The sequence below is a fragment of the Sebastes fasciatus genome, chromosome 11 (genome assembly GCF_043250625.1).
Source record: "Sebastes fasciatus isolate fSebFas1 chromosome 11, fSebFas1.pri, whole genome shotgun sequence".
In the NCBI taxonomy this organism is placed as follows: domain Eukaryota; kingdom Metazoa; phylum Chordata; class Actinopteri; order Perciformes; family Sebastidae; genus Sebastes; species Sebastes fasciatus.
In genome coordinates, this window is record NC_133805.1 from 22100722 (window position 1) to 22113966 (window position 13245).

Below are 13245 nucleotides of genomic sequence, written 5' to 3' on the forward strand. Positions count from 1 at the left end.
GCTGGTTTTCCAGAGTGTCAGCTAAGTGCTGAGTATTATGGCTTCACAAAAACAGACAAAGGAGACGGAACATATAAAGGACGCCATGAACTAGTTACTTGGAGAAAACAACAGATTCATTTGTCAACGAAAGTAACTATAATCAAAGTTCAACTAAAACAAACAAAAGGGTTGGAAATCCCAGCTTTGTGTTAAAAAATATATATCTTATACCACTAAAAATAAGCTATCATATTTGCTACAGAATATGACATTACACTGTAAAAACATGAAATTAGGGTAAAATATTTAAACCTGTAGTTTTTAAGATGCACCATCCCTTCAAATAGAAATATTCTAGGTGTCTTGTGCATCATTTTATCAACCCAGTTACAATAAAAATGGTGTATGAATGACACGATAATTTGCAGTCATTTTGCGTGCAATAAGAGCGGCGTTCTTTCTTTTGGAGCGTCATTTGTACGCCATGTAGTTTGTAATGACTAATGTAAACGCATTTGCGTTTTATGCTACGCTCAGAGCTAGTGATGTAGAATAAAAAGTGAAAAAGACTGCTTGTGATGGGCGGACCGGTGTTTCAGACTGGTGTTTCAGACCGGTGTTCGTGTCCTAAAGCGTCAGTATTTAACGCCCTGGCTGGTTTTCCAGAGTATCAAATAAGTGCTAAGTGTTGGGGCCTTTCAAAAACAGACAGGCTCTAGTGAGACCGAACAGATTTATTTGTCAACGAAAGTAACCATACTCAAAGTTAAACTAAAAACAAACAAAAGGGTGGGAGATCCCGGTCAAAAGAATAAAAGATGGGGAAGTCGCTGGGCCAGCCACGCAGTGGGCCGTCACACCCAGCTCATCCCCTTAAACTTAAAAAGTAATTAAGCTTAAACAAAAACACGATAACTGAACTACCAGTGATCTCCAACCCAAACTAAAGTAACAAACTAAAATAACAAAAACCCAACATTTTCAACTACGCTGGTGAAAAACAATCGAGGAAAAAAGACAACAGAGACTCAAGTCTCCCGAACTGTGCTGACGGCTGGCCAGCCAGGTGTGTGTCTGACTTTATACTGCTGCCTGATTAGTATCAGTCTCAGGTGTGATCCACTCAATAGAGCAAAGGCAGGTAGAGGGGAGGGAGAGCACAGGAGAGACAACAGAGACAACAAAGCCACGCCCACCAACAGTGATCCATGCACCACATGTGGAGCCACACAAAACACTGAGAGTCCAGCCTGGTTTCACCAAATGGTGTATGAACAACACGCCAATTTCTTTCATTTCACGTACCACACAAAATCAAGATTGAATTTTTTTTTTTTATCTCCCTGTGAATTTTATTTTATAAGTGTTGACTTATTTACGTTAACTAGGCCTACTTAACTCACATGCTTAATTTACATAACAAACATGCTTATTTTAACCCAAACAATGATCTTTTCCTCAACCAAGTAGTTTTGTTGCCTAAACATAACCCAGTAGTTTTGTTTTGTTTATTGTTACTGTAAACGCATCCGTGTAAATACGCTACGCTCAGAGCTAGTGACGTATAATACAAAGTGAGAAAGACCGCTTTTGATGGGTAGATCAGTGTTTGAGACCGATGTTCGTGCCCCAAAGTGTTGTTGAGTTATTTTGAAGTTACGTTTGTGACATTGTTTTCCGTACTTCTGTTGTGTTTTTCCCGTACAGATTTTACTTGTGCATACTTATTTCAAGCCCCATAATTATGTTTTTCCTAAACCTGGGTTTTGTTGCCTAAATCTAATTGCTAACTGCGGCCGTTACCGCAGTTTTGTTGCGTGGTGTAAAAATAACACTCAAAAATGCGTTCTCATGACACGCAGAATGTCCTCATAATGTTGTCTTATTCATACGCCTTACCATGAAATCGGGTTGATTTTCTATCCCCAAAATTCAGACATATTTTGTATCTTTGGCAACGATGGGAAACAACGCTATAATTGAAACTTAAATGTTGAACAATATTTCTAATGAGTTGTAATGACTTGCCCACCAGCTTGTTAGGGTGTAAACTAATTTGGAAACAAATCCCCCCAAACTATATTAATTTCAACATTAATATGACCTTCACATTCACCACAAATAGCTTTTTGAACCACTTCTCCTCTGACCTAAATCACACCACATAATCTGTCAGTCAGCTCTCCTCTTCCAGCCGGGCTTTTATATATTTAGCCATTATTTGTGCACAGCCAATTTTCCACTGGACCTCCGGATAGCACCAGTTTATGGTTGCTGGGATATTTCGTCTCAAGTGTAGCCTGAGTAATTCAGTAAACCGGCTGTATCATAATGGAATCGTTTCTTTAATATGAGCAATGCTGTTCAAGTGCACTTTAACTGTACTCAACCTCGACCCCCAAAGGCTCTCGGGGGAAATAAAATGCAGAAATAATTGATTAATGTGATGAATTAGACGGAAATATTCAGCATTCACAGGGCATTTAATTAGCCAAAGGTTTAAGCTACAGTATATTATTCTATCGGCATTCCTCTGACCTCCAGGTTTAGTGTCACAGACATAAATAAGTCTAAATTTTGTCCAATGAACTCCTATAAGAGAGTCAATTTAATGGTGTTCCCCATTAGGGAATGACTTGTTGGCAACAGATGCTTCTTAATTGCTTTGATGTAATCTATGGGAAAAATGTTTTACATTGTAATCTTGGTCTGTTGTTCCAATGATGTTATGGTTAAAAGTAGGTCCTATAACACGGTAAAAGCAAAAAGCAAAAATCAGGATGTGATCATTTGCACTCAACCTTGACATTTTACCTTTATTGTTAAAATTATAAATGTAAAGTGTGTGGTGCTGCATGTTGAGCTGCAGAAGAGAAGCTTAAACTTACTTTTCAATTTACTGGCAAGAAAATAATGTGTTGTACTGTATTGCATTTCCTTTAAGTTGACTTTTGGGTCTCTGGGACAAACTCTAAAAATGTAGAGTTTGATATTGGGAAATAATACCTTCAAAAAATGTTTTGGAACAATTGAACAGTTGGACAAATAAAATATGAAAAATCCAAGTGGACAAGATATTCAGACAATCAGAAAGTGTTCAGACATCTTTTTTTGCACATTTTGTTATGCTAATATGCTAATACCATTTAAATTCATTCCCCCTCAATCTACACTCAATACCCCATAATGACAAAGCAAAAACTTTTTTTTTTTGCAAGTGTATTAAAAAGAAAAAAACTGAAATATCACATTGACTCAAATTCAGACCCTTTGCTGTGACACTTGAAATTTCGCTCAGGTGCCTCTCATTTCTCTTGATCACCTCTGAGATGTTTCTCCACCTTGATTGGAGTCCACCTGTGGTAAACTCAGTTGATTGCACATGATTAGGAAAGGCACACACCTGTTTATATAATGTCTCACAGCTCACAGATCTGATCTTATCAGATCAAAAAACTAAGCCATGAGGTCGAAGGACCTGCCGGCTGAGCTCAGAGACAGGGTTGTGTCGAGGCACAGATCTATAGGGAAGGCTGCAAAAACATTTCTGCTGCATTGACGGTTCCCAAAAGCAGAGTGGCCTCCATAAATCTTAAATGGCTTGAAGCAATCAGTTCTCCTCTTAGAGTTAGCAGCCCCATCGCTGTGGGGGTGTCTTTCAGTGGCAGGGATTGGGGAACTGGTCAGTGTTGAGGGAAAGCTGAACAGAGGAGCAAAGTACAGAGATAACCTTAATGAAAATTGGTCCAGAGCACTCAGGAGCTCAGAAGGAGCTGAAGGTTCATCTTCAGCAGGACAATGACCTTTAAAAACCGAGCAAAGACATCGCAGGAGGTGACTCAGAGATAACTCTGTGAGTGTCCTTGAGTGGCCCAGCCAGAGCTCGTATTTTAACCCAAATGAACATCTCTGGAGAAACCTGGAAATGTAGCAATCAATGTTTAGCTTTATTTGGTTCAAAGGCAGGCAGGCAGGGGCCAAACCTAGAAGATGAGACAAACCATTCTGATGAGGGGCAGGCAGGGGAATCCAAAGGTTAAAGGTCCAAAGAGGGAGGTCAGATAATTAATCCGAATGCTGCACACAGACAATCTGGCAAACTGGTACCGAGGGCCTAATGAGGGAATGAGATGCAGGTGGGGAACCACTCACCCCACCTTCTCCGTGCAGATCAGTGGCAGGATCTGAAATAACAGGAGAGATGTGGCAGAAAATGACTGTCCATCATTGGACCCCATCCAACCTGACAAAACTTAAGAGGATCTGCAGAGAATGGCAGAAAATCCCAGAATCAATGTGTGCAAAGCTTGTCATGTCATACCCAAGAAGACTTTAGGCTGTAAATGCTGCTGAAGGTGTTTCAACAAGTGGGTCGATTTGGAGAAAATGTGACTGAAAAAAGTTATTTTTATAAAACGGACACTCATTCCTGACAGGTAATCTGAAAAGAAAATGATGTTCCTCTGTGTCCTCCGGTGTCCTCCGGTGCTCCTAATGGTATCTGCAAGATTTCACAGACCGGAGGAAAACAACCAATCAGAGCCGAGCTGGAGTCTGCCGTCTCTGAGCAGCTGTCAATCACTCGCAAACTCCGGTCAAACTAGGCAGCGCTGATCAAATATGAATCAATATTCTGTTACTGTAATGTCTATTTCTCGCCTCAAATGTTTTCAGAAACATCTAGTAGTGTACTGTTTAGCTGTAAAATGAGAAAGTTTGTGACCCGGCAGCCATGTTGAGATCAGTTGAGACAATACCAAGCACCGCCCACCAGCCAGAACACAGCCAATAGGAACGCTCTCTCTCTGAAATGACCTGTGATTGACCAAAGTCTCCTGTCACAGGCTCGATTTTTTTTAAAGCCTGAAAACAGAACCATGAGGAGGTGCAGAAGTCTAGTTTTCTCTCAGACAGCTTGAATCACAATATGCTGAAAGGTTATTATGGAATTTTTGCCCAATGATGCCAAAAATATTCTGCCTAATGCAGGTTTAAAGGTCTGAATACATAAGACAATGGGATGTTTCAGTTTTTTAAATACACTTGCAAATGTTTCGAAATCTTGTTTTTGCTTTGTCATTATGGGCTATTGAGCAAAGATGAGGGAAAACATAAATTTAAATGATTTTAGCATTTAGATTTTAGGTGGCAACATAACAAAATTTGAAAATTTTTTGGTCAGACAAAGTTCCTCAAGAGCCACAGTACAGATTATACAACTGTTTTCACAGGCTGAGTAGTATTGCCTATGACAAAGTCATTTTTTAAATTCAATTAATTTGTAAAATCAACAGGGTGCTTTAAAAAAAATACGCCACTCCGCATGTGTATTCTGATAGAGATCATCCTTTCCAAAAGCAACAATTCCTTCAGTCTTTAGAGACATCATCAACCTTAACTAAGTGGTGATTTTTCTTTTATTTATTTATTTTTTTAATTGATGCACAGTGTTATGGGAAATACCTCACTATAAATGAAGCATTGTTCGGACTGTAGTGGTGGCCTCAGGCTGTCATGCCAGTCATGTATTTTTAGCCGAGGTAATGACTGGTGAAATGCAGTTTAGTATCCACACAAAGGAGCCGGAGGAGTAGATAATCCAAAATGCAGTGCAGATGTGCTGCTTGCCTCCAGAACATCATATCCACTGTCCGCTTTTCATGCTGCTGTCAACCATCAAAACCATTAATTGTCACAACAAGCCTTTATTAGGCTTCATCAGAGTCTCTGCTAAGTGTTTGGAGATGTAGAACTCATCGAGTCCTGAGGGTTCAGTAGTTTCTGCTCCACTTCACTCCAGCTTAGCCGGAAATGTATGAAACTGTATCTACATTACATAACCTAGCAGGCCCTCTCTCAGGACACTTCCATCAATGAAAGCTATATTTACAGCTAAGAGATGGCACAGTGCCAGTGAAGCAGCAGGAGTCTACTCCATCATAAGAACAATTATGAGTCATTACAAGGCTGCATTTGTATCATACAGTGCTTGCAGATAAGGGAGATAAACGGCAAATGAATCAACTTAACAGATCTCATTAGTGCAATCTGCAGCTAATACCAGATTGTAACTGACTACACATGGATCATAGACTATGTCGACACAGATCACTGCTGTTTACAAGCTCGCTTGAAAATATGAGACCTTTTTAACATGAAAAGCCAAAGAGCAAAAGTAAGAGTATAATTTTAATTCAAATCAATACTTTTCTTTTCACATGTGCATGTACAAATGTAACACAATGATACATCATTTACAGAGCTTCCTTTTTCTTTTGTTTTTTAAGGCAACATGGGTGGTTCAACAAATAACTTGCCATAAAATCAGTACGTCAAATGTATTCATGGACAGTAATAAGTTAACAAATCTGACATCACACTGCATTGGATACATTTCATCATGTACAAAATAAAGTCAACAAGATTTGGTCTACAAAGTGCAATGGCAACAATAGAAATATATGTAGACAATAAAACTTCTGGATGCTGGTAAACATGGTTTGTGTCTTTGGTGAGTTTGAATAAATTATTTGTTTTCTTATTTCAGTATGAAAATATTGGATAATGTACTGTGTAGATAGCATACTTGTACAGCACAAGTTGTGATGCTGGAAACAGAAATGCAGGTAAATGTTATAATATATTTACATCAAAATGGCTTTGGATGATCAACATTTGATGTCAGTCCAGTCGAGCAGCATATCAACAACAACAAAAACTCTGCTATAATGTAACAAAAAATACAAATATGAAATTGTAAATTTTTCGACAAGGAGTGAAATATTTTATATTCTATACAACACCCTCAAACTAATTTGATCACAGAAATTCTGTATATTTTTCTTTTACTTTTTCAAGTCCACAGAACTAGTAGATTTTAATTCTGGTAAACATATCAAATAACTACAGATGTATAAATACAAACCCAACCTGATAGAAAACGAGATTATTTATTTTGAAATTGTCCCACATTTTGGGAAATATGGGTATTCGCTTTCTTGCTGAGTTAGGTGAGAAGATCAATAGCACTTGGAGACTCCTTTGGACAGAGCCAAGCTAGCTGTGTCCCCGTTTCCAGTTTTTATGCTAAGCTAAGCTAACTGGCAGATGGGACAGATACAAGAGCGGTATCAATTTGAAATATTTCTTTTAAATTTAAAGGTAGTGTGTAGGATTTAGTGGCATCTAGTGGTGTGGTTGCAGAGTGCAACCAACTGAGTACCCATCCGCTCACTCCTCTCTTTCTAAGACCGTGGTAACGTGAGCCGTAAAGTGAAAAAAAAGTGGTACGGGCGTGTGCCTCACTCAGAGGCCATCCTCACCATAATAACACTACTATAGGAGCAACGGAAGTCAGACGGAGGTTGGCGGTACCACGGTTTTGCCCGCTGCGACTCACATTACTGCAGTTCACAAGCATGTCGAAGAACTACGGTGGCCTTCAGGTATAAAAATTTGAGGCTCTCTCTAGAGCCAGTGTTTGGTTTGTCCGTTCTGGGCTACCATAGAAACATGGCGGACTCTTGGAGGACCCGCTCCCTATGAAGATATGAAGGGCTCCTTTTCAGGTATGGAAAACACAATGATTCTTAGTTTCAGGTGATTATACACTAATGAAAACATTATGAATAACATATTCCATTTCTAACTGATCCCAACGAAATGCTAAACACACTGTTCCTTTAACGTTTGTTTAGCCTGGATAATCCTGGATAATCCTAAAATGGCAGTTTAAAAGTTTCACACAAGCACCACATAAAAAAACAAATACCAGACACGACACAAATAACAATCTTTTCATCACACTCTCAGCAAGAAAATGAAGTGCATTTCCAAAAATGTCAAACTATTCCTTTAAACATTCTTAATCGTACCACCTGATGGACAGAAATACTCCTCTGATGTTATGTAGTAAATGTTAGGGACACACAAAGGAGCATCAAAATTTAAGCTTGCGACATGTTTTTCATTGTTTGTGATCCTTTTCAAAACTAACCTTCCATCTCCCCTCTTCATCCTTCTGCAGAAAACAAAGTATTTTTGGAGTTTTTGACATTGCAGATAGATGGTTGTTCCCATTATTTATTGTGTGAGCGGCCTGAGCAGATGTAAGAGTTGGCATTACAGCCAAGTGTTTGGTGCTCATTTCATCAAGCTTCTCTTCTCTTAAACCAGCAGCTTAGTTGTGACTCTGATTACTAGAAAGCAACCAGGATTTTTATAAAGCCAACGGAATTTAATCTACTTCCACTGTGCCTGCATGACACTTTAGCATACTAAAATGACTCACTTTCCCAACTCCTATATAATATATAATCTAATCTATACTCGTCTGGAAGAGAGATTTAATTTGGGGCTGCTCATCCATCAGCCTCGGGGTTCAAACACATGACGTATTAAATTGCTCGCTAAGTTCACACCTTCCTTCTCTGAGGAGGTGAAGAAAATGGCTGGAAAAGAGAGGAAGCTGAGCAAGTATTTCAACAATGTTTACAACAGTACTGTACAAGACAAAAGTTCAACACAGTATAAAAGAACACGTAGAATCACATCATAAAGGCTCCATTAGAATGGCTTGTTGGTATAAAATCATCATCTCCCATTGACCAAAACGTATCACCACGTGTTGAGATTGTGTTTTGGTGAATACCAAGTGTTCAATTGATCCTTTTCACAAGACAGCCTCTTTTTAATCTTATGCCTTTTTATACAGTAGAGTTTTTGATATTTAATTCAGGTGAACCCTCTTCTTCCCCAAGGCCTCTTTCCTAGCTGTCAAAAGCAGCTGTTTATGCCAATGAGCGGTTAACTCAAAGAGCATTTCTGGCATTTTGATATTCATCGCACTAAATACAAATCTGGCAACGTGTGTGAGTGCATCTTGGTCAATGTATCTAATTAAATTGCAAATATTCCACATTTGTCGACCTCCCACTAAGCAACAATGGGAGCAGATGCCTACAAGTGTGTGAGCTGTTGAAGTATCCTGCTGCAAATCCGGCAGGATTATCATGCTCCACTAACAACCACTAAGCAGTATAGATCAGATGATCTAACGCTGTGAGATCAGATGATTAAGACTTGCTGTGATGTGACTGTTTGATGATGATGATGATGATGCCATTTTTAAGTCTTTTAAATACACTCCAGAAAAACCTGTACTTCATGTACAATATCTCACGGGAGATGAATCTTCCAAGTATGTGTCCATTTTACCTTTTAGATGATATAAAAAGTTCTCACCAGACAAGAGAAATGACCTGGCTCTTCAGTCGCACTGGACACAATGACTGTTCTGTAAACCACTACATTGTTTGTACTGGACAAAAAGATGAAGTCTGTTCCCTTTTTAGATGTTGTAGTGGAGATTATGTGCTGGTCACATGGCTGTGGTCTGTTTGATGCTGTGGAAGCTGATCCTGGTCGGAGACGTGGGGATGGACATGGCTCGTGCCACCCGCACTCGAAGGGCGTGGTTGTCCTGCCAGCGGTGCCACCGTTTCCTCACTGCGGAACGTACCTAAAATGTTGACCATAAATATATTATTGCACTTATCATGGATGTATACGCACAGAAGAACAAATGTTTTAACATGAATGTTTGAACTCGTTTTTTTTGTTAAAGGAATAATTTGACCTATGTGTTTTAAGTATGAAGTTACATCCAGAAGACAATTGGATTAGCTTTGCATGAAAGATGGAAATAAGCTAGTCTTGCTCTATCCAAAGGTTGAAAAAAGCGGGCATGCGCTAATACGCACGCACAATTCATCAGGATGGCTAATTTGGCACACCTGTGGCGCATTTGAGCACGGAGTGGGATCATAAAGAAGGCATTATTATAGGGGGGTGCATTAGAGCCTGTGAGTGACAATCAGGATTTATCACATTCACCACTTTCTCCCCCTTTAATCACAGGACTATCCCCCTCATGACGCACTGACAGTTGGGGAGTCCCGTAGAGAGTTTCCCTCAGAGGAAACATATTGTTGTCTGGGCCTACTTAAATTATTTTTCAACTTGTTTTGTCTCAGGCTATTCAAATTAATACTGTGGAGCTAAGACGACATTTTGGCCAGAATGGAGACACCGGGTGAAAGACGGAATGGATGGTCCTGAGGGTGTTATAAGCTGAGCGAAATGCCTGTTGATGCGCAGAAGGAACTGTGTAGAATAATGAATCAAAATGACATGTTTCATATGCACATAAGCACGGAGGGTTCTGTGATTCAAAACTACACTAAATGTAATCAGCAGATCTGCCGTGTCCGTGCGTAAATGGTAAATGGACTTGCATTTATATAGTGCTTTTCTAGTCTTCCGACGACTCAAAGCACTTTACACTACATGTCAGTATTCACCCATTCACACACATTCATACACTGGCAGAGGCTGCCATGCAAGGTGCCAACTTTGCCCATCAGGATCTAATCTAAATACTCATTAACTCATTCACACACCGATGGCTATGCCTTCGGGAGCAATTTGGGGTTAAGTGTCTTGCTCAAGGACACATCAGAATGTGACCGGGGCAGCCAGGGATCGAACCACCAACCTTTCAATTGGTGGACGACCTCTGAGCCAAAGTCGCCCCGACATGCCTAATTGTGGCTTGACCGTGCGGAACATCACTCTCTATAGAGACTTCAACGGTGCGCTGTGTTGGCTCTCTGTATACTTATCTCATGCGCAATAATTAATTAATGAGTGGAACATGATAAACATCTATGTAAGTATATTATTATTTTAATTGTGGTGAAAGCCAGGACAATTTGAACGAGATCTTCAAATTACAAGTAGCCTACGGATCGAATCCAACAGGATGTAATTATTCCTGTGACTTCCTGTAAATTCTTGGAAGGGCTGCTGGAAACGGCTGGAAACTGTCCAACTTGACCACAGCTTTTTGTCACCGCTCCCTGCTGCTGCTGCCTGAGCTCGACTACTTTCCAGGCGAGGCATAGTTCATCTCGAACAAGCCAACTCTAATGAGCTTGCATGTGACATAGGAATGGGAGCCACATGGCTTGTTTAATCACATGTTTTCTGGCACTCCAGAAATATATGTGCAAAAGCACTGACAAAGTGAGTTTTTCATGATGTGTCCCCTTTGACAAACAGATGCGAAAGTTTTATCCGTGCCAATGTGTTGAATCCTAAAGAGAATTCAGATTGCATTACATAAAATGTTATTTGATTATTAAAATAATAATGTGTAGGTTAAAATGCTTACAGAATTTAATTTATTTTTAGGTTCATGGAAATACTAATTTGAAAGGAAAGTTATGTATTGACTGTAAATATTGGATTAGCCAAATTAATAGGAATTAAAAGAAAAAAACTGGCATTTAGAGGCAGTCTTACCCTCTTGTTTTCCCTTTTTCAAATCAGTGGAGGACAAAAAGAGAATGTACTGCAAACAGTGAAACTCTTCTAGTACAAAAATCAAAATATCCAAAACTTCAAAGCTACCCCTTAATGCCACACAATTGCTTTTGCCATGACAATCTTGAATTTGTATTAAATTATTATACAAGAAGAGTGACTCAAATTCCTCATCAAATTAATCACCTCTCTCTACCACAGAGTTTCAATCATTCAAGGGTTGCGAGAGAGCGGCAAGTGGGTCCTTCATTTTTCGCAATTACTAACAAATGTGTAATTCTTATAATGGCAGTAATGACTTTCAAACAGCTGGAAGTCAGCACTTTGCTTTCATTTCAATTAGATGAGGATGACAAAGGTTTTGTTTTCATATTTAATCAAAAAGCAGAACTACTAACAGAACATCTTTCAGCTGTGATTCCGCTGAAAGACTGCTCCTGCACCCTGCTTGGCAAGTATTGTAACTAGGAGGGTAGTTAGCAAAAAGCACAATTAAACTAATCAAGGAAATGCATTTATTAAGATCATACATCAAGAAGCACATTGACAACTTAATTAAATTCATAAATACTGAGTCTTTTGCAAAACTCCAGTGACTCACCTCTCCGTTCAGGAAGCAGTAAAACACTGACACAAAGAACCCCTGCAGAATGAGACACATTGCTATTAAAAGAGGTAAATGCAGCTTTTTGTCAAATGGCACCTTAATTCAGATGGTGCCGTCATGAGAAGAAAAAGAAGTGTTCAATTTTGGAAGCAAATTGAGTCATGCCAAATGAAATTCTTGACTGTGAAGGAGCTCTGCATGAAATCCCCTTCTTTCCACCCACTCAGTCTTATAGTTAAGCACAGAAGATAGAAAGATAAAAATGGCCACAGAGCAGAACTCATGCCCACATGACGCTGTTAGTCCTGTCATTTGAAGTCCACGTTGTGTGTAAGCACAACCAGGATGCTACTTCAAATCATCTTCCCACAAGAAAGCTCATAAACTGAAAAGAAGCGATACGCCCCGACGATCAGTATGACTCACATTGTTCACTTTTTGTTCAGTGTGTGTGTGTGTGTGTGTGTGTGTGTGTGTGTGTGTGTGTGTGTGTGTGTGTGGGCTTTTGAGCGCCGGACAGTGTCACCTTGCATCATTATCCTTTAGTCTCACCTGAAAGGACTGCAGAAAGGAGTTGAAATAGATGAAAACGATTTGTGAGATGTCATCCTCCCCCGGATTCACAAAGAAGAGCATGTAGGTGATGCCCAGCAGAGGTAACAAGACCAGCGTCGCTTTCACAGCTTTCCTGTGAAGAAAATCAGCAGCCTCATTTATAAAAGTACTAAAATAAGAACTTGGATTTCACTGGAGTTGATTTTGGAAAAGGCATGATTCTGCGTCACTGCGCCGACTGGGGAAAAAAAAACACACAAACGCACCACCGCTTTGCTTCTCAAAATATCAACACATTAGAGAAGCAAGATGTGTACAGAAACGCTTTATATTAAAGCTTAATGAGATGTAACTAGAGGCTTTATAAATGGTTAATGAATGATTTACTAAAGCCTTATAGATTAAATCTTCAATCAAAACAAAATTTGGGTTGCCAAGTTTTAAAAAAAAAAAAAAAAAAAAACTTTCATGATTTTATGATTTATTTGGTAAAAATGCATTTCTAAAGTTCAGTTTTTTTACTTTATTATACTGTATACCACCAGGTCTGCAGTAAGAAATATCATTAATAAAGAGTTTTACAATTATCCATGAAGTATGCAGCTGTAAATGTTAAGTCGTAAAAGCTTTTGGTTTGGAGGTTCTTTCCAGAGGGTAAGAGTAGGGATGGGACGATATGGGATTTTATTTCGGATTGTGGTAAAAAACAATCAATA

The 13245-nt window shown here is 39.2% G+C and overlaps 1 protein-coding gene across 1 annotated transcript in view; it reads right to left on the bottom strand.

Moving 5' to 3' along the window:
• Nucleotides 1–6158: 6158 nt before the first annotated feature.
• The window catches only part of LOC141777384 (corticotropin-releasing factor receptor 2), a 41512-nt gene continuing 34425 nt past the window's right edge, over nucleotides 6159–13245 (bottom strand). The window contains exons 10-12 of the mRNA XM_074651584.1: nucleotides 12527–12662; nucleotides 11969–12010; nucleotides 6159–9502 (exon numbers count right to left, since the gene is read on the bottom strand). Of these exons, the coding sequence (XP_074507685.1) occupies nucleotides 9362–9502; nucleotides 11969–12010; nucleotides 12527–12662 (319 nt within the window). The 3' untranslated portion in view covers nucleotides 6159–9361. The remainder of the gene's footprint in view (nucleotides 9503–11968; nucleotides 12011–12526; nucleotides 12663–13245) is intronic.